The sequence below is a fragment of the Mytilus galloprovincialis genome, chromosome 1 (genome assembly GCF_965363235.1).
Source record: "Mytilus galloprovincialis chromosome 1, xbMytGall1.hap1.1, whole genome shotgun sequence".
NCBI lineage: Eukaryota > Metazoa > Mollusca > Bivalvia > Mytilida > Mytilidae > Mytilus > Mytilus galloprovincialis.
This window is the reverse complement of record NC_134838.1, coordinates 77,604,835-77,628,338: the sequence shown is the minus strand read 5'-3', so window position 1 is coordinate 77,628,338 and position 23,504 is coordinate 77,604,835. Positions and strand designations below refer to the sequence as shown.

General features: G+C 31.0%; 1 protein-coding gene across 1 annotated transcript in view; it reads left to right on the top strand.

Annotated features, from left to right (window-relative positions):
* Positions 1-15,154: 15,154 nt before the first annotated feature.
* Positions 15,155-23,504, top strand: part of LOC143048608 (receptor-type tyrosine-protein phosphatase epsilon-like) — a 46,094-nt gene continuing 37,744 nt past the window's right edge. Inside the window, exons 1-5 of the mRNA XM_076222755.1 lie at positions 15,155-15,412; positions 16,967-17,054; positions 18,154-18,221; positions 18,953-18,989; positions 20,818-20,915. Of these exons, the coding sequence (XP_076078870.1) occupies positions 15,155-15,412; positions 16,967-17,054; positions 18,154-18,221; positions 18,953-18,989; positions 20,818-20,915 (549 nt within the window). The remainder of the gene's footprint in view (positions 15,413-16,966; positions 17,055-18,153; positions 18,222-18,952; positions 18,990-20,817; positions 20,916-23,504) is intronic.

Genomic DNA, 23,504 nt, shown 5'->3' with positions numbered 1-23,504 from the left:
AATGTAAAATGATTTCCCAAAATAAATCAAATATGGCAGACTGCATCAAACAACAACTAAATTTCATCCGGACTTGGAACAGGCATAAATAGAATGTTGTGACTGTTGTGTAACAGCACAAAAGAGGAACAAAGTGGTGAAATCGGTTAGAAATTGTTTTGATTCATTGAATTGGTACAAAGCTAAAAATTCTAACATGAAGACAAACAATCAAAACTTAATAGTACTTTCAGTTATGGAAAGCTCATTAAAAGCTAATAAAAACTCAAACATTATATATAAACCATGTTTTCCCGTACGCATATATATATATATGTATAGATGTAATAATTATCAGAGAAATTCGTTTTACAATTTTTATTTAACATGTTTAATTATCTATAACTGATGTATTTTTTATTAAAGTTTCCAAGCAAGTCAATACATGCAATAACAAAAAACTTTTGGGACAGAAGACACTGTTTAAAAAACGTGACCAAAGAAAAGAAAAGGAAATGTACTTGTAATCGACACTGGAGAAAAAATGGACTCTTCAGGTAAGAAGTTTTATTCTGCAATACTTAAACTTTTGTTTAATAGTTAATCTGTTTTTGAATAACAGAATGTGTAAAGTATATTTTAGTGGGACAGCATCCCAACAAACAATAAATCTGAAGAGATATCAAGTGATAAATATTTTGCTTACTGAAAGTTAATACCAAATGTGCCATGCTATAAATTATCCTTCATCTGAAGAAGGTATGAATATATGCAACAGAAATTTTACAGAAAAAATCTGTCCTTTATTATGTCTATATGCTAGCCGTAAATTTTTCACTGCATTTGCATATCTAGTTAGGTTAGTACTTTTTCATCTTTTTAAAATTTTGTCTTGCAAAACAACACATTGCAGGGATAAAGTAAATGCAACAAGTTTTCATTTTATCCAGTTTTTTTCATGTTTGCACATTCTCTTTCCCATACAATGTTTTGGTGAAGTTAAATAATAGTAGTTTGTACAAAATAGCATTGTGAGCACTCACAAGCCTATGTGAGTTATAGGATTTTAGAAATTTTCATCATTTGTTCATAAGTAGGAGGCCACTGACTGCCTAAGAGGGCGCCCGCTCCGGTCATGCTTCAGTGATTCCCTATATAATCAACCAAATTTTTACCTGGCCCCACTCTAAATCCACCTTTGCTAAGACCAGTTAAATAATCAGCTTTGGTCAATTATGCATTCAAATTCTGTTAAAAAGGAAGGTGTTTGAGTTTTTCTAGTTTAAAAATTAAGTGCTAAGAAACTATTTTTACAGGAATTAATAGTTCCCCTTTAAAATGGAAAGTATAATGAAAATTGCATTGTCAATCTCAATCCTATTGTTCAACTTCATGTTTGTTTTTATAATTTTTTTATCAAATTCAAAGGTTAGTTTGGCAAGCCAAAGTCATGGATGAGTTCAATAAATGTTGCAGATTAGCTTTTTTTGCAGGAGTTAAGCTGCTTTAGAAAACTGCATTTGTTACTTATTTCAAGTATAATAACTTGTTGATTTTGCGCATTTTTTTCATAAGAATGTTCAGTATATATTTGCCTTTCGTGAACTTTTAACTTTCAATTACATTCAGTTCTTGTGAAATTCAACATCTCTTATATAAACATCACAAATGTCTTTTTACTTAATCATCTTTTTTATGTTTACAGAAGAAATTGTCACACGGAAATGTCTTAGGCAAATTAAAAAGGAGAAGTAACTCTGCTAGGGAGCAGTTCCAGTCATTTGTGGCAACAGGACTGTGACGAATAGAACTTTGATATAAACTGAATCAAAATATAGAATTTACCAAACTTGTGTCAGATAATACTCTCATGCTTCTATTGGAGGACATCAATGATGAGAAGTGAAGGAAAAGACAATAAATGACAGCATATCAAATATCACAATGTATATTTAGTCAGTTAACACATTAATTCATCTACATACTTTACAGCATTTCATTTTAACCATGTGTAAATTTTGTCTATTCAAGCTTAACAAAATGCTTTGAAATTAAAATATTAAATGTTTTTGTAATTTTCATTTATTTTTCAAACTTTCAAGTTATTACATTCTTCAGTGGCGGATCCAGCCAAAAGCCCATTTTTCAAAGGGGTTTCCCAACCAAGGATAAATGTCTTTCATTTATAAATTGTTAATTTCCACTACAAAACTAAAAGAAAATAAGCCAAAGATAAAAAATCAGTCATAAAAAAAATATAATTTTGAAATTCATGTAAAACGCATGTAAAACATGTATTTTACATGAGTTTGTATTTACACATGTTTTACACATGTGAAATATTTCATGCGTTTTGTAACGCATATTTAATATATGTTTTTGCACGCCTGTTATACACATGTTGTAAAAAACATGCGTTAAACGCACAAAAAACATACGTTTTACACACGTTTTCTTTACCATGCGTGAAATATGCGTGGCACTTTTTGCTGTGTAGCATGCTCAAACACGTTGGACAATGATAATTCTGGCGTTACAAAGACCATCAATACAATTAATTGATGACTATATTAAAATCATTGATAAGCATCCATTAACTTACTAGTTTGATGTGATCAAAGAGAAGCAATCATGATGAGAACACGCAATACTTCATATTTATAGTCCAGTCAAACTAATTTTTAACCATAAACTAATTGCAACAGAAAATGTTTTAGTTCTAATCTATAGCATTAAAACCTAAATATACACAGAAAAAAGTCCCATAAAATCTAACTTGAGGAAAACTCGAAATCAGCATTTTTAATTTTCCTATGGAAATTAACATTGGAAGGGGAGATAACTCTGCAAAAAAATCAGTATTTTTTTGGGTCAGTTTTTGGTTGATTTTCTTAAAATTTATGTTAAGTATGATACTTTGATGAGGTTATACGTTCGTATTTAACTATATTATATAGTCTTCTGCTCATGAAATGTACAAAACCGAAGTGTTATGGGTATATTTAAAAAAACAAATTGTGTGCATTTTTCATTAAAGAAATTGCAAATTTTATGGCTTTGTGACTATTTTGAAAAAATAATGTGACAATTTGGTATATCTGTACATTATATTTGTGCAGCATCTACCCTGTTTAAAGAAACTTTAAACCACAAAAAGAATAATATATGCTTAATTATTTTTTATTACATTTGAGATTATTTACCTTGAAATATTGAAAAACTCAATAAGTGTTCAACTAATGAATTACTTAATCTATATTGTAGCTTGATAAAAGATATGAAAACACCGTTAGAGTTGTTTGTTATACTCTTAAGACGGCTACAATTTCAAGAAACAATACATTCTATTAAATAGAAGCGGTAAAGTTATAATTTTTATCAATTTTTATTTATATTTCTGCCTTTTTTGCAGAGTTAACTCCCTTTTCAATTCAAATATCCATAGGAATTTAAAATCGTGATTTTTTTAGTTTTCCTCAAGTTATATATTACTAGAACACACCCGCGAAATCGCGGGCATATACAGCTTGGAAACTGTTGTAGGATGAATTTTTGTAAAAGATATTATGACTGGAGAATTTCATATAAGGTATCAAAAGCCCTCTCTTTTTTTTTCAAAGTCCGTTATGTGTTTCCTTTCTGTTAAATTCAATTCACTACAAACCATTAAAAGTCTGAAATGGCCTACATCTGTACTCGACTGTACTGATTTTTACTCGACCAGTCTGAATTCGTCTGAAATTTACTTGATAGTACTCGACTGTAGTCTGAACCATACTTAACAGTCTGAATGTGTACTTAACCATTTTATACGAGTCTGAACCGTACTCGACCTAGTCTGAACCGTACTCGACCTAGTCTGAACCATACTCGACCTAGTCTGAACCATACTCAACCAAGTCTTAACCAACCTAGACCTATTCTTTGTATATATCAACTGAATTTTATCAATTTAGGAATTCTTTTAATAAAAATGAAATTTGAACAGCAACTTGAAATTAAAATTGTATTCAATACAGTATTGAAATTAAAATTTCACAATAATCAATCATAATATAACTTCAACTCAATATTAATCAACACATACATAATGATGTATATGTATATGTATATTTTCAATATTATTCAAAATTTTTTAAATATTTCGGAAGTATTTTATGGTAACTGGACTATTTTCACCATTAACTTAAGCCTAGTATAGATATATGGTGTCAGTTGAGTTCAGGTAATAATGCAGTGAATGTTTTTATTAAGATAAAATAGTATATAAAACAACTTAATAAATTTAAAAAAAATGAGAGCTTAATTGTTTTGTTTTATTAAACCAAGAATTTAATATAATCATGATAATAGAATTTCCATAGCAATCCTTGATAACCTTTTTAAAAAAGGAAATGTATTCCAAAGTAACAGTAAAAAAATATTTCAATTAATTTAAGTATTTTTTTTTTGTCAAATTAACATGGCATACATAAAGCACTTTAATATGTTCTTATTACCTCAGTACATGTGTGTTTTACAGGTAAAAAGAAAACCCTATTTTCTTAAATTCCTGTATTACTTATCTAGTACAAACATGTATATTCAAAAGGCCTTGTTATTTAATTTAAACAGGATGTTGCAATTTTGAATCAATGTTATTTAGAATTTAATACCTCTGGCCATGTGTGATATGTGAGTTTTCCCCCAAGCAGAGGTTATACTTTATATTTCACCACTAATCAGACAAACACTTTTATTTATTTATTTAATTTTATCCCTTTTTTATATAAGCTATATAATATATTTTTTTTTATCCTAAATATAATCAGAGATATATTTCTTTTATAAGGTTAATTTTTTTATAAATTTTGTTGGCTGTTGTTATATATATATATATAAGTTAAAAAGAAATTTATTTTAACAGTTTTTTGGTCTAGTATGGTTCAGACTGGTCGAGTATTGTTCAGACCTTTGGTTAAGTATGGTTTAGACTGGAAAAATAGGTCAAGTACATGTCGAGAATGGGTTAAGACTGTTTCAGACTGGTCGATTAATAGTTCAGACTATTTTCAACGGCAAAGATAAGGGTCAAGTACGATTCAGTCCAGTCAAGTATGGTTCAGACTGGGGTCGAGTAATGTCAAGTAAAAGTCAGACCAATTCAGACTGGTCGAGTAAAAATCAGTACAGTCGAGTACAGATATAGGCCATTTCAGACTTTAATGGTTTGTAGTGATTATTACTCGTGTTTCTGGCCGTATACCACAACTATTCTTCCCCTTTGCTACAATGCATTTTTTAGCAAAAGTCAAATTAAATTAAAAATTTGCATCGCTTCAAACATGAAATAAATGAAACTGCTTATAGACCATTGTTATTCTAATATGTGCTTCTAGGACAATCCATCATTGCTTTTCCTTTTGAGAGCCCTATTAACATGCCCAAGGTAGGATTTGAATCTCGCATAAATGACTAAGGCTCATTTGAGGGGTGGTCTGAGGGGCCCTGATCCCGAAATCCCGTGCTTAAAAACATGAAATCCCGAGGTGCGTATTTTAACGAAATTCATATCCCGAAATAAAAAAAAATATTCCCGCATCCCGTAAAGATCAATCCCGAAATTCCGAGCTTAAAAACACCCGTCCAAATAAGTCCTGCCTCCCTCTAATCTCTATCTTACTTTCATTTTGGCCAAATCACTACTTTCAGTTTCAACAATAAATTTTTACGCCCCATTTATGGGAATTATGTTTTCTAGTCTGCTCGTCCGTTCGTTCGTTCGTCCGTCCGCCTGTCCTGCTTCAGGTTAAAGTTTTTGTCGAGGTAGTTTTTGATCGTTTTTGATGGAAGTTGAAGTCCAACCAACTCGAAACTTAGTAAATATGTTCCCTATGAAATGATCTTTCTAATGTTAATGCCAAATTAGAGATTTTACCCCATTTCACGGTCCACTAAACATAGTAAATTATAGTGCCGATTTGGCATCCATTCACTATGGACACATTCTTGTTTCCACATGTTTTACTTATCAATATATATGCAACTGGTATGACCCTTTAGATAGTAAAAATTTCAGAAAAAAGAAGACAGAATTCAGAGAGTCACTGTATATTATAGTAGTATAATCGTAGTTTACAGGTGGGTAAACGCGAAAATATAATTGTCCCTAAGGAGGTATAACAGTTGTGGTTCTTGTGATCTAAAAACCATGCTTGGTTTATTTATTTTTCATTTTAGTTATCTATCATACGATTGGTTGTTCTTGTGCATGTTTACAACCGGAAGTCTTATCTATGACTAAAAGTCAGTCTGATAACGGAAACAATATCCGGACACCTATTTTGTCGTTTTTCTCCCAAAATAACTCAATCTGAATAATCATAAGAATGGATGACAAATGCGACTATGCATCTTACCTAAAGAACACAGAGGCATGATGATTAATTTATTGTGGAAGGAAGAGAAGCGACACACAAAATGAGGTCTTCTCGTTTAATAGTATAGATGGGACTTTTTTCTGAGCATATTTGTGATATAATGCTAAAGATTAAAACTTTAAAATCTTCTGTTGCAATTACTTTAAGGTTATGGTCAAATTTATGCTAGATTGATTGGACTATTATTCGTGTGTAGAAAAAGAAAAATCACGATTACAAATTAAAATGAATTAATGGACTATAACAGTCAACCACACAGTACACAGTTTCTATTGATTAAGCATGAAAAGTGAAATTGGTGAAAGTGACATCCCTTATTTCTTGCATGTGAAATGAAAATATACAGGTAATGCAAAATCACGCTTGTCAATACGAAAATCTTTCAATTTTGAAAGTTTTATAATTTAGTCTGAATTGTTATATTCAGTCCTTCTGTGGCATATATGTCATTGAGACAGACACCAAATACAATAAACACCCGGAAAATCATCTAAGGTCAGCTGTAACATATAGTCATTAACATTTAAAATAAATCCTTCACATTCTACCAACTTTTAAATTCTCCGAGTGTTCAAACGTGAAGAACAAATTTAGCAAAAACCATAACTGGTTTGTCATAAATTCTACATTCTCCAAATGGCAATAAAAACTTTAAAATAGAAAAGCACAACTGGTTCGTCTTAGTCTTTAAACATATTAATCTTTCTTTTTCTTTGCCTTTATTTATGATGGCCAATTTTCTTTAATTTATACTCTAATATAATGTTATATTAGAATTTTTAAAGTGTTTATAGTAAAATGGATCTATTCTTGATATCTTTATTAAGGATTATCACATATGTTCTTGTTTCCGTTAAGAAACACCTGTTTCTCTCCTGAAAGAGTACTGCAATATGGCAATTAGACTTCCTTGGTGAGATTGATGCATTAACAATTTTTTTTATAGCCAAACATTATAAATCATTTTGGTGCGCTTCTAATCCATAGGGGGACAAATCCGTAGATGGAGTGGCAGTAGCGAACCATATAATGAAAGAGTGGACTTTTTTGTGCCATTTTTTGTATACAATGTTTAAGTTAAACAATGAAATACAATAACAATTATAATAGAAGACCTAACGCTATGATGCCCCGATGAATATTACTGAACTACAACGGACCCATGAGATTCACCACGTGACAGTGTTGAACCAATTATATCGTCTCTAATTTAAACAACGTACGATAAGAGTATTTGGTTTAAGTCTGGGTTTGGATGCGATTAACTTTTTTCTGTTCTATTAAGAGTATATTTGTTCAACATTTGCTTCTTTCTTTTTTTTTTATCCTTATGAAGTTTACATTTCAGCTAATTATATAATATTTTATTGCAAACAACATAATAGTTATCCTGCTATTAGTGTTAAAACAGCCAAACATTTTTTTATGTTTTTTGGTACGCTTCGACCTATAGAAATACTGTGTTTGTCATATTAGAATCGAAATAATTCATTCATGTCATGCTCTATGCTCATTTTAACATGGGAGGCATTATATTTGACCATATTTTACACCTCGCTAACGTTATGTGTAAAATATCGACAATTATAATGCCTATCCATGTTAAAATGAGCAAAGAGCATGACATGAAGGAATTATTTCTTAATTGAAATAATTTGTTATATGTTTAAATTATCTTATATTATGAATATATTTTTATTTGTCTACCAGAGACATTGGAGTTTATTTAATGATTTGCTTTCAATTACATTGTAGCATAGTGACATGTATTTTTTTTATTCCTTAAACATTTGGTTTTTACAAAAATATTCAGCTTAATGAGCAGAGAAGCTGAAAAATTATTAAAAAAAATATTTGAAACAACCTGATACAAAGTAAATGTTCGTGGTTCTCTCGTTTGATTTGCATTTTTCATGTCGGGAACTTTAATTACTTATATAATAGTGTGAGTTGTGTTTATAATTTAATGTATTTTGATTCAATTGGAAACAAAATGTTCATTTAAGTTCAACTTCCCTATCTCGAACTCGTTATTTCAAAATTACCGCTAAACTACTATCTGTCATTACAGCATTACATTAATTTGTAATAAAACGAATAATTTTAGGCAGTTGTATAAGACTAAGGTCTTAAATAATCAGAAATAATATATAAGTTTTTTCAATGTAAAAAATCACTAGTATTATTTCTTATTGATTCTGATAAGAAATTTCCACACGAAGAAAGAATATTTAATACAATGTTTATTTTATTTTTTTAAAAAGCCATGTGTCAATATCAATCTTGTCCATGTTAAAAGTATATATCATGTTTTCAGTGAACAGTACGTTTAAAGACATTGGATATAAAATTTACGCTTCAAATTCAAGTGGTGACCCGGAAAAGGGAACTATTTTATTTCGAGGAGCAAATTTGCCAAAGAATATCAACATTAGTTCCACTTTCAGATACTTAACTTATATACCATCTATACAACGTGCATTAGTGGAACTGGAAATTTGTGAAATTGGGATCGTTGGTGAGTATTGGAATCGAAAAGAATTATATAAAAACCTAAAATGTTTAAAATGGATAAGATTGAAGATACATACCGATAAATATTGGCCAAAAAGATGTTCCCATATAAAAATTTAGTATTTACTAGCATAAATTCCGTTATAATCGATTACTAGCCATAATACTTGGAGATGATAAAACAAAAGTATATGCTAGAGGTTCATAACGTGTAAAAACTTCAGTAGTACATGAAAGTCAGGGAAATAGGACAGTATATAGACTACGATTAAATAACATTAATTTTTAAGACACCGGTTACACTTAATGATAATCACTCTAAGACTTTCGAAGTGTGATGCTATACATAAGAAAATTTGGGGTTTTTGTATTCATATTTCCCTTCTTCTCAATAAATTTGATAACTAATAGAAGAAGTAAGATACTGCGGGGATTTTAATAAAAAATCAAACCACTTTGCATTATTTTTCGAGTATTTTAACTTGGACTTATTAATTTTAATTTTGAGGTAATTATGTTTTTTGTACTTTCATTTGTCATCATAAAAACGTTATGTCTTATTTTGCAAACCTTGAGGGGGAAAAATCGACAACTTCTAAAAACTACCAAAATGATTATGTCATATAAAACCATTGTATATCGGAGTGTTTTATTGAAAGGTTGTCCGTCTTCAAAGTATGGAACACTTTGTGAAAAGGCATGTCCAGCAAAATGTAATGGACCGTGTGACCTTGAAACCGGACGCTGTGTATCTGGCTGTTCAAATGGATGGATTGGTGAAAAATGTGAAGAGGGTATCGAATATCAAATATATTACTTTTTATAAACTTTCATATTTTGCAATCAATTTACATATTGAGAGTCTACATCGTAGAGATGTTAAGGGTACCGATAATTAGTCAAACTAATGTAACAAAAAGGGAGACAATCTTTCAGTTAGATCTTAGTTAAAAGAACAATGATATTGTTATCAATACATTAACCATATTTTAATCATGTTCGTTAATATGGCAAAAGTAAGAATCCTTTTAATAAAAGAAACATTTCAACATGTATCTGTCACTCAAACGATGTCGCTATATACCAGGAGGTACATGTATATTCATACCCAATTGATTTTTTTCTGTTCCCCTAGATCACCCAATGAACTGTTGCATAGAAGATACCATTAATATGTATATACATCAGAAAAACAAATAAAACAGTATGTCAAATTGTTTTGACTGAAATATACTTATTTGAATGATACATTGATTTTATAGCGTGTAGTTCTGGTTTTTATGGACGCGAGTGCCTTTTAAACTGTTCAATGAACTGTTTAACGCCACCATGTGATCATACAAATGGAGACTGCAGTGGTGGATGTACTGGCGGATGGAAAGGATTCGATTGTACACAAGGTAGGAAGATTTTTTATGTATAATTTGTATAATTTGTATAATTTGTATAATTTGTAAGCCTATAAATCTAGACCTTTAGACCAAAAACTGATACCACGTACATTAACACAGTTATTTAAATGAAGATATGTTCATGATTAAATAAATGACAAAACGATAACAGTAATATGCTTTTAACTTTTTATATTTGTACAAGACCTTTTTAATCCTAAAATGTGTATAGTATCATGAGATTAGTAATTAGGATTAAAAGATAAATATAAAATATAGCATGAAGCTACTTATCATAATTGTAAAATCTTGGAATGAGTTTCAGTGGGATCTGATAAGCAAGAAAAATCTAACGGAGCAGCGATGGGTGGAATCATTGGTACTATCATTGTAGTTATTTTGATAATCTTAGCAGTATTTGTTATTTACAAGTAAGTTCATTATTAATAGAAAGTATCATCTTGAAAAAAGAATTATTAATAATAAGTTTAAGAACATCATTTGACAATAAGGAATGTATTTCCCTGATACATATCTCTGATATTTTGTCCGATTTTAATTATACTTTTGGTTCTGTATCAGCTCGGCAACGTTTGTTTTAGGTTTTATACTTGAAACATGAAGTATTATTTGGAATTCATTTGAGGTGCAATAACATTTATTCGACACCATTTGATTTACCTCCGGGTCAATTATCAATAAAGTTATTAAGTTTAACATTTGTATTCACACTTTAAGAGCCTCGATGGCCGAGTGATGTAAGTGGTCAAACTGCTGTTTCACTAGCCTGTCAACACTAAGATTTTGAGTTCAAATCTTGCACGTGACAGGTTTGCTAAACATCAATGGCAATTGACTAACGGCCTAGCCAAGATCAGATGTGCATTTCATATTGGGTCTATGTTATAGGCTTGTAAAGACAAGAAGATAAACTGTACATAAGTAATACATCTTTGAACTGAAGAAGAGAATGTAGGGCTTCACAATGAATATCAAATATCATGTATAGGTGTTACCGTTTTGAAAAAAAACCACTAAAATACATGCTGAAAATGGGCAAAATTTCACGTTATGTTGTTTCATTTAAAATTTCGCTGTTTTTATCAATTGATAGTTAATAAGTGAACTTAATTTGAACTACATTATTGGTTCATTTCTATAGACAATTTATTCATCTTTCTTTTACTGTTTGTTGCAACAAAAAATCTTCAGTGGTTACAAAGTTATGATAAAAAGTTGAATACTATGTGCTTGTTATGCAATTTTGTACTTTTGTTTTTAGCTTGCTCAGTGTAATGATAAAAGAGAAAAATAAATCAAATTTATGCTATTATGTGTTTTGTTTTCTCTTCTAGTATATACATTATCAAAAACTACCTCATTTATCAAAATTGAAGTACCCTAGCTGGAGAAATATGCCATCAAAGTTGGATATACAAATAAAGTGAAAAAATGTCTTGTCCGTAGACATGCATTCCCTAGTAAACTGGAAGCATAATTACATTAATGTTGCATTGCTAAGTTCCTGTTCTTTTGTAGATATGAAAACACTACTAACATTTTTTTCTACCATCTATTAATAGAGGAAAAAATTCAAAAATATGTCAGAATGTCTTGTCCGTAGACACATGTCTTGTCCGTAGACATGTCTTTTTATCAATATTGCTTGGCTTTATGGGTCTTAATTAGTCCTATGTGTTGTTTAAACTTAGAATTATCTTATTTTAAATAAATAAATGGTTATTTAAGTGTTCTCATTTTTTGTAAAATTACTTTACAGGAGTGGATTTTAAAAAGTGTCAGATTATCAGTCATAAAAAGCATACCTTATTTTACTTCAATATTGTTTATTCCAGTTGCTGCATACCTTAAAAGATTAACTAAATCAAATGAAGAAAAAGTATTTCTCTCTCTCTAACTTTATCTTTTGCATTTCAGTATTAACAGCAGATGAGGAAGTGTCTACGGACAAGACACTTTTTCATAACAAGTATTAAATTCAATTATTTGTCTGCTATGGAACTTAAATCTTATTTATAAGTGATGAAAGTTATCTATTCAAATTAAAACTCAGTATTTTCAACATAAATATAGTCACAATTAATTCTAACAGATTTTTTTTTTAACTGAAATTGTCTTGTCCGTAGACATTACCACAATATATTCGTATCCAATTTCCTCGAGTTCAGCCTAATTTGATAGGTAAAATGTATGTTATTTTTTCAAGAGAACACATTCAACTATGTCAAAATTGAGTTTTAATAATAGTTTGATTGTTTTAAACAGTCAGATATATGGATTTCAGTTAAAAGAATGTGTCTTCATTTTGGCTTAATCAATAAATTTTTGAGATATGTAAAGAATTATGGGTACATTTTTATATTTTCCAAAATTAAAAAACACTGCTTAAAACTTAATTAGTAACTTTTAATCTTAACTTTAACAATCATCTTTGAAAGCATTTAATTGAATATCAATAAAATGTCTTGTCCGTAGACATTATCAAAATGTATTTGTTTCCATTTTCCTCGAAGTTAAGCATCATTTGATAGATAAACCTGATAAAATGTATGTTTTTTCTTTCAAGATAACACTTTCAGCTATATCAAAATTAGGTTTTAATAATGCATTTCATTAAATATGAATACAATGTCTTGTCCGTAGACAAAACATATAAATTGTATTGATAAGTTTGATTGTTTATTGTAAGAATATGCATCAAGTTATTTTAATGTTCTATACACCAAAAGAAAGGTTTTTTTAGAAGTTTTGTTATTTATAGATAATTTTAGATGCAGTTTTATCAGATAAGATTAATGATCAAAGAAAGCTACTGTTGTTTGAAATAACTGTGAGTCAAACATGTTCTTGTTATTTTTTTTTCAATTAAAATGTTTGATATTCAATAGTTCTAAACATATTTTGTTGTCTTTGTCATTGACCAAAAATCTGTCACTGGTGACCATGTCTTGAAGGCAACCATTAAAGAAAATTATACAGTTTTTAAACACCATTTATTTAATAAAAATATTAAATATTTCCTTCAAAAACTGCATGAAATTATATAAATGCTTCCAGTGTTAGCCTAACAATGGCATTTTTTCATAATTTAAACCATTTTTGAACCAAAATATCAAAAGAGTTTTTCCCAGAGGTGATACTCATTTTTGACTTCATGTGAAACACAAAATGCACATCTGATTGTGGCTAGGCCGTAAGTTTATCAGTTTGTAGTGAAAATTGGTATATCTCTTCAAATTCACTGTGTTGACTTTGTCTTTTTAACATTAAAATATTGACCGAAAATATTGTTACAACAGTTTTCCAACGTTAATTATATTGTCTATAAAATCCACAATTTGTGTCCTAATGAATTCAGCGAAAAACATCGTCTTTCAAACAGGACTGAGAACAAGAGGTTTCATTTTAATCCTATTAAAACAAAAGTAGATGTGTAAGTATACAACGTGATACTAAATATCTTATGATGACTGTTAGAACTCAATTAACATAAACTATAAGATGACTTAAATAGTGAGGTTTATTTTTAAATATGCTTAGATACAAAAGTGCATGTATGATGATGAAAAGTTTCACAAATCTATTTACTTAACAATTGAAATATATGAATAACTTTCAAAAGTGAGACACCTACCTTAATATCAAACTTTTTAGGAAAGAAATAGTTGTGCGTAACTATGTTGTAATGTGTTGGTTTTTTTTTTAATTTTCAGGCGCAAATCAAAATCAACGAAAGATAAATACTCAGACAATTCAAAATCAAGTCAAAAAACTACCTTTAGTGAGTTTCAGTAACAATATCATATATTTATTACATCTTTGATATATCATAAACCAAATCAAAAAGTGAGTAGTATTCTGTAGCTGCATTCAATTTATATGCTAAATTTCATTCTTATATTTCGTTTCATAAGTATGTGGTGTTCCTTAGCTTGTGAACGATTTTCAGTTTTCCCGAACAGTTCAACAGTTCATCCGTATCTGACGTTAACTTAAACTTTTATTACAAAATCGGAATGGAATTGTCCGTTATGTTTTCCTCTCGTTTTGTCATGTTTGTGTTTTGAAATGACTTTATATTTGGTTTGTAATTATATAGCCAGTGTTCTGTGGTACCGTGTATCCAGTTTATTAACCAACCGATGACTTAGATATATATATATAAAGTCATATCTTGCCTTTTTGAACTAGCAATTACACCCTTGCAATCGCAGTGATTTTGTTATATGTGGTATGAAGTCATTATTACGAAAGGTATACTACCTTCCTTTCGAAGTAGCCTAGTCCTATAGATTAGTTATCTGCCGGACTAGTCTACTCTTAAAGAGGATAGTTTACCTAGCCTGATAATGACTTCACGGTTCAGTTAGCAAGCAAGCTAACCAACGATATTGCCTTTACCTACACACTCAATGTAATCGGCTGTAATAGATTTCAAATAGTTCCATTGTATTCTCAACAACAAGCAGTATTGCAGTACTCTCTATCCAAGTCACAATTATAAAAGTAAATCATTAAAGTTCAAGGTACGGTCTTCAAATGGAGCCTAGGCTCACACGGAAAGCCATGCTATAAAGGGCCCCAAAAATTACTAGTGTAAAACCGTTCAAGCGAGAAAACCAACGGTCTAATCTATACAAAAAACTTGTTTGAATTATGTTTTTCACAAGTTTATTTGCATGTTTAGTATACTTGGGTGCCTCATGAACATTTTATCCAAATGCTTTTTAGTAAATTGTTATAAAGTAATCAACAGTAATTCCATGTTAGAGGGAAACCATGTGTACCTACTGATAAAGTTTGCTAAATTTGAGTCATGAAATTGTTAGAATGTTATTTATAGATAGGAAAAGCGAAACCAGTAATGAACACGAATATGTAAATGCAGCCATTACATCGGATACAAGGGAGGTAACTGTTCACCTTCAAGACACAGATCTAGAGGAAACTGAACTACCATCTGGAAGGAATGATAGCGTGTTACAAATATTACCTACTGATCTTTCTGTCTACAAGATAAACATTCAAAACTTGAAGAAAGTTATTAAAGGAAAACGGGTAGAAAGAGGTTACAAAGGCGAATACGAGGTTAGACATTCACAATCTGTCTTGTAATTGAAATCAAAAATATTCTTTTTATATTCACATGTTTTACTTCAAGCAAATGCAATTGTTGCTCAATTGTTGTGCACGGATAATTTACATTGAAGTGCAATTACGCCTGCACTTTATTAATCCTAAATAAGAAGTCCGAGGTTCTGATATCTCTCGCGAAATACTTATCTTACATGCAGGGTTATGTTTTCAATTCAAGGTAGAGTATTATAATTGGATTTATGACAAACAAAATCGTCTGTCTATTCAGTTATACGTGTAAGGCGCGTGTAACTACACGTAGCAAATCAGGAATTGTTTACCCTTACAGAGCACGTACGGGTTTAGATTTAAATTGTATGTTGATTTAACTAACGTTTGCATTGAAATGATTTTTATGCTGTAGTATTTTCCAATTCACTTGTAAATTATCTTGAAATTTCAGCTTTTTCTCAACCCATGAGTACGACGTCCAAGTAGTCTTTTATAAATTGTCTTCCCAATAGCCTTTATAACATTCAAAATTAAAACATTTGTCACTACATGTATAACATATAAAAAAAAAGATGTGGTATGATTGCCAATGAGACAACTGTCAACAAGAGACCAAAATTACACAAACATTAACAACTATAGGTCACCGTACGGCCTTCAACAATGAGCAAAGCTCATACCGCATAGTCAGCTATAAAAGGCCCCGATAAAACAATGTAAAACAATTCAAACGAGAACACTAACGGCCTTAAAATTATTTATATATAAAAAAAATGAATGAAAAACAAATATGTAACACACTAGTAATATTTCGTTTAGCTTTTAATTTACTGATAACAAAATCAATATTTATACCAATAAAAACAATATTAAATGATCTTATTACAGTGTTGAGTAGGTAACCTTTTAGAATAAGTTTATTTAAAGGAGCGACAAGTTTACATGGATGATTTCTAAATTTCTGGGCACGGTTAACAGCATTTCCGTAAAAATGAGGATGTGCTTTCCCGTTTGAATTAAGTTTTCTACAGGTACAACCAAACTTCAAAACCAAATCTTTATATCTATGGAAAAATTTAGTAAAGGTTTTAAGTAATTTATGGTAACGATATCCCTGGTTTAATAATTTACCAGTAATACATAGATTGCGTTCGTTAAAATCAAAAACGTCACAACAGACATGGACATAGCAAACGAGCTGTGAAATATAAACCTTTCTCATTAGAGAAGAAGGCTTTAAATGAGTTGCAGCAAATATCTTTGCATTCAGCTTTACCAAACGATTATTTAATTAAATAGGAAAACTTTTGTTTAATAAGGTAATGTGGAAATGTAGCGTAAAGAGTAGAAAATTAAAAAAAATGTCAACAGAATCAAAAGGACCATCAAAAGCACGTAATTTATCTAAAACATCAAAAGATTTTTTTACGCTCCAAAAATGGTTTATTCCACTATGTTCATATATTTTATTACAATAGTTTATGGTAAGCTCTTTGATAGTAACTGTAGTTAATGAACTAGTTAAGAGCACTGAACATGTTTTTATTTTTTTAGATTTTACCTAAAGGTCTTGTCCACCCACACGTTGAAGGCTCAAAAGAAGAAAATAAAGTCAAAAACCGTTTCCTAACAACATGGCCATGTATGTTGGAATAAATCCAAAAAAAAGATCTGGCAATTTTGAAATTAACACTTCACGAAATATTCAAACATTCTGTCTGTAGTCAGATAATATTTAATCTAATTTATATACTTTGAAACAGGGGCCAGTTTCACGAAGCTATCCTAAGACCTGTCCTAGGATATGTCTTAGGACATGTCTTATGATCCTCTTATGACTATCCTAGGACATATCTCAGACCTCGTCTCGAAGCTGTCTTAGTATGATCTTAGCTAAGATATCCTAAACCTGTCGCAAGTTCTTTAAATTTTCAAATATTAACATGGATTTATTGAAATATTCATGTAAATGTAATTTAAGGGGAAAAAATTATAATGTGATGATAAAGAAAAAGTGAGTTGAATTCATTTTGTCACTGTATCTGTTACAGTAAATGAATAAGGTAAAAGGATAAAATCGTGCATTATTCCTATAAATATATCGAATGTTTTTTATTGATGAATCATTGTTGATAATTCGACAACCTATAAACTTTTACTTAGAAGCAGTAAAGGGAGATGTTATTAGATAATAGATAAATAATTTGCAAAATTAATATAGAAAATAAGTGTAAATTATATAAATAAACGTATGACTATCCTAAGACCATCATAAGACACCTCTCGTATAGTCCTAAGTTTATGACCAACTTTAAGAGATGTCCTAAGTTAGGACCACTTTGTGAAACCCACTTAGGACTAAGATATGTCCTAAGACCATCCTAAGACATGTCTTAGTCTTAAGACAGCTTCGTGAAACTGGCCCCAGGTCTCTAAAAAAATGTACGGCGGTCAAATCTTGAAAATCTTTAATTTTAAATATGTTTTGCCGTGTTCATTTTAGCCCAACTTCAATCTGTTATGTCTTGCAATATTCACAAATGTTATTTCACAATTTATTTTACAAAAATAAGAAACTCCAAACCACTGTGAATGCGGAAGTTCATAACAAATCATTTAATCGTTATTGGCACAAATGAAATTGATACAAAATTATCAATTTACGTTACCAGTTTAGTATGTTATATACTTTCTTAAACTATGCAAGATCTGGTTTAAATATTTTTATTTCTTTCTTTTAGATGATCATTCACGTATTGTACTGAAGGGAAACAAAAAGACGGATTATATTAATGCTAATTACATTGATGTAGGTTATGAAATTATAATATTTTAAATTTAAAGTGGGAATTGAGTTATGCCTTATACTTACATCATATATAAATATATAAAATAAATTAAACTTAATTAAGAAAACATAGATTTGACACAAAAGCATTTTCTTTATTCTTTTTTATTCCTTTTTTTAATTCTGATTTGGTTTAGCTTAATAAAATATTTATGATTTTAAAAGCATTGTGTCTTTGAAGAGTTGTTTATTGTATTTTATTATTTTGTCATTTAAACAGGATATTATTTGAATTATTTTTGATTATGGAATTTGCATAATTTCTTGTGTTTAAAATTTTTTAATAAATTCCATGTTTATTTGGTATCATAGTCTTTTGGGCGGTTAATAACACTTTCTATACAATGTATTTTGGTTAGATAGTGCACAGTACATTCTATTGAAAATAAACTATTTTCTTTGTAATAGAAAGTGTTGTGCGCAGCACAGAACATTATAATACAGAACAAACATGGAATTTATTAAAAAATTCAATATCACGAAATTAAGCAAATTCCGTAATTAAAAATCATTCCAAGATCAAATAATAGCCTGTTTTTAAATCTTTTTGTAAAAAATATCACAGAATTATCTGTCATACACGTATGTTTTTATTTATAATGTGAATTTTTTGGAAATATTAATATCTTTATAATATATTACCATGGATATTTTTAAAGCTATTTAGATACTAAGAAGCATGTTAATTTCAGAACTATGACAAAGAAAAGGCTTACATAGCAGCCCAAGGTAGGTAAATGCTAAATCTAAAAAAAAAAGGTATAATTTATTTGAAACTGGCATGCTACTCAAAAATTTAAAGGTAATATTACTAAAATGAAAAGACGCATGTTTATGAATTGTCCGTATGATTTATAGGGTTGAATTAGACGTTAAGATAGGTTAAGCCTCGGTCACACCTTACCGGATAGCACGAACGGACGCCTAATGGATGAGAATAAAAGTTGTCCGTTGACAAAATTGTTATCCGTTGGGAGTCCGTTGATGTACTGACCGAATAAAACGGACGTGTAACAGATGCCTAACGGACACACACCGGATATGCAACGTACGAGAAACGGACACGTATCGGACAGAACGGATGTCGAACGTACATCCAACGGACGAGTACCGCATAAAACGGACACCTAACGGAAGCGTACCGGATAAAACGGATGAACAAGACATACGAAAAAACCAAAGGCGACAATAATAATACATGTAAATCGCATATATATTCAAAATGTTTCTGTGTAACTGGTTTTGGTTTATTCTTCCAAATTTCGCCAAAGGGAGTGTCTAGCCTGAATAAGAACTGCTTGATTGTGAAGACGTGCCTATACTCTAAGATCGATTACGAATAATAAGAATTCATGAACCTTAAGAAATCTGACATACCAATAATTGGCATTTCTGACGCGAAATTTTCAATTGGCATTTATCCGTTTCAGATCCGTTCATCGTCCGTTTTATCCAATTTACGTCCGGTAGAAGTCCGTTTCTCGTCCGTTCAACATCCGTTTTATCCGTTAAACGTCCGGTAGAAGTCCGTTGGTGAATTTATCTTCCAGACCTCCAACGGATGTATAACGGACACGTAACGGATACAAAACGGAAACGAAACGGACGAGTACCGTACAAAACGGACGCCTAACGGACGTTCAACGGACATTTTATCCGTTGGACGTCTGTTCAAAGTTTTGAACATGCTCAAAATTTTCAACCGGACAGAACGGACCCCGACGAATAAAACGTACGCTTAACGGACATGCAACGGATATGGATGGACGTCTAACGGATAAGAACGGACGTCTAACGGACATGAACGGATTGAAAAAAAGTTATCCGTTAGGCGTCCGTTCGAGCTATCCGGTAAGGTGTGACCGAGGCTTAACCTATCTTAACGTCTAATAAGTCAAACCTATAAATCATACGGACAATTCATAAACATGCGTCCTTTTCATTTTAAAGTTATACTTTTTTTTAAATAATTGCATCTGATAGTTTGAAGGCTTTACACAAGGCTTTTTGTATTGCTTGGACCATAAGCTTTGTTTAATGATTTTGATGACCTCAAGATGTCTTGTTTTCATTACTATGTATTGATTGGTTGCTGTCTTATACATCGTGTATTAATTGTAGAAATACTTTACTTGCAAAAACCAAAATTCTTGTTTCAAATATTTTATATTGTTTTTGAATAGTTATGACGATTTAATTTTCATTAAAATGTAGTTTAAAAATATATGAATATGTAATACACAAAGATACGAAAGAAATTTTAGAGGACAGAAAATATTTTTCGAGATTTCATATGCTCCACACGGCAAAGAGTTCCTATCCCGATTATAGTTCAGACCTTATGTCATACATGTATGATCAACGGGATCGAAGTGTAAATTTGGTATGTCTCTCTAAGTTACAACAGTTATGTTACAGGTATTGAAATTGTGCAAACCTTTTCAGGTTGAAAGATTCCAACTCAACTTTTATACCAATTTGATGATGGTATTTGGCAAAAATGTATTAATACCAATAGTTTTTTTTCTTATTTCTGTATTTCTTTTTCTGATTCAAGGTCCCAAGAAAAATACCGTTCGAGATTTTTGGCATATGATATGGCAGGAAAATGTTGGCAAAATTGTAATGGTTACACAGCTGAAAGAGGGAAACAGGGTATCTAATTGCATTATCACATTGAATATAATAAATCAGTTAAATATTATATATATATATTATATAAAAATTATTAAGCATTTACATAACCACCAAATCAAAAATTCGGCTTAAGAGGGGAAAACAATATTGTTAAAAAAACTCGATGTGGTTTGTTTGTCAATTCGACAACATTCAATAAGAATCAAATGGTAAAGATGATTCTAATACTAGATGTTGGATGTGGTATGTGTTGTAAAATTCTGGTCAACCATACATTGCTCTTCGGGTCATATTGCCATGGTTATATCGTGGCACTATGGATACCTTTAAAGATTTTGAAAATTGATATGGAAGGTTGTGGGAGGTCTCTACACCATGCTTGTGATATTTTAGAATGGGCGTCAAGTTGGTTACCTATTCCCTATTCCCTATTCGTTACCTATTCCCTATTCCCTATTCGTTGCCTATTCTTTACCTATTCCCTATTCCCTATTCGTTACCTATTCGTTACCTATTCCCTATTCCCTATTCGTTACCTATTCGTTACCTATTCCCTATTCCCTATTCGTTGCCTATTCGTTACCTATTCCCTATTCCCTATTCGTTACCTATTCGTTACCTATTCCCTATTCCCTATTCGTTACCTATTCGTTACTTATTTGATTTTTAATATCCTTCCCCCTTTTTAATTATGGCATGGAATAGTTTAATATGGCTGCCGTTACCATGGAAACGGAACAATTGTGAAAAAAATGAGCTTTTGGTTTTTGGTGAACTGTTTGGATATGCTTCAACTCAGAATTATCATATTTTAAAACAATGTAGGTGCCCACTATATACAGGTGTTGAATGATTTTGGCGATCATTGGAACTACTATGTTGCCATGGAAACTACACCAAAATTTTCAAAATTCTCAAAATGCTCAAAACTTCATGAAACTTAACAGTAATGATGAGCAACATTGGAGTTGGAATTTCCAAAATAGGTCTTGTTACCATGGAAACAATGCAAAAAGGTCAAAAATTTCAAAAATAAGAATTTTCCGCAAACTGGATGAAACTTTACAGGAATGGTAACTGGCATAGGCAGAGTTGGATTTTGAAGTTAGAATTTTCAAAATGGCCGCCGTAACCATGGAAACAGCAAAAATATCAAAAATTCAAAATGTTCAAACTTAATGAAACTTTGCAAAAATGTTACTAGACATCTGTAGATGCTCTCTTTGACTTTGGAATTGTCAAAATGGCTGTCGCTCACCTGGTAATAGGGGGAAGGGGTGCCTTCCGTTATTGCTAGCAATTACAAATCTAGTTGTTAATAGTCTTACATATGGTAATAGTTCTGAATTGGTTGAGGTAAAATGATCTTTTTATGACCTATTTATATGTGTTTGTGCTCAACCGATCCTTTTACTTCATGTTCGATACGCATTTGTTCCTTACTTGTTTTTTATACGTTCTACCTTTTAACTGCTTTATGTCCGTATGTTTGAAGATGGATCTTGGTTCGACGGGATGAAATCACCGTGTTAGCGCTTGCGTAAAAACGAAGATGTGGTATGATTACCAATGAGACAACACTCCACATTAGACCAAAATGACACAGAAATTATCAACTATAGTTCACTGTACGGCCTTCAACAATGAGCATAGCCCAAACCGTGTAGTCACCTATAAAAGGCCCAGACATGACAACCTCATACAATTCAAACAACAAAACTGACGGCCGTATTTCATATACAAAAAAATAAACGGAAATATGTAACACAAAAACAAACGATAACTACTTAATTTCAGGCTCTTGTCTAGGGACAGGCACATACTTACATAATGTGGTAGAGTTAAACATGTAAGCAGGGTGTACATCGTTTCGGAGCATGCTATTACCTTGTTTAATTCGTTCCATCACTCGCTTATAATTCGCTTATAATACGTGTATCTTACGTTGCACCTTATAAAACATGATTTTCAATTGTTTTGTTGTCTCTGGTGGAAGATTTGGGCTCTTAGAGGTAATATAACTCTATAAGTGCATTTGTATCCGTTCCAGCGGTCGGATAATACCCTGTTAAATATTCGTTACTAATTCGCTTTTAAAAAGTTTGTTGTACGTTGCCCCTTTTAGAAAAGGATTTCCAATTGTGTTCATATCTCTGGTGGTAATAATGTGTTCTTATAGATGAAATACCCCTATAAGCGCATATGTACTCGTTCCAGCGATCGGTTAATACCCTGTTACCTATTCGTTACCTATTCGTTACCTATTCACTTATAGTACGTTTGTTGTACGTTGCACCTTTTAGAAAAGGATTTTCAATTAAATTCATATCTCTGATGGTAACAATGTGTTCTTAGAGATGAAATGACCCCATTAGAGCGCATGTACCCGTTCCAGCGCTCGGTAAATAACCTGTTACCTATTCGTTACTTATTCGCTTTTAATGCGCGGGGTATACGGTGCACCTTGAAATAAATCGTTTTTTAATTGTGTTCAGGTCTCTGGTGGTAAGAATGTGTTCTTAGAGATGAAATTACCCTATTAGCGCGCATGTACCCGTTCCAGCGCTCGGTTAATACCCTGTTACCTATTCGTTACCTATTCGTTAC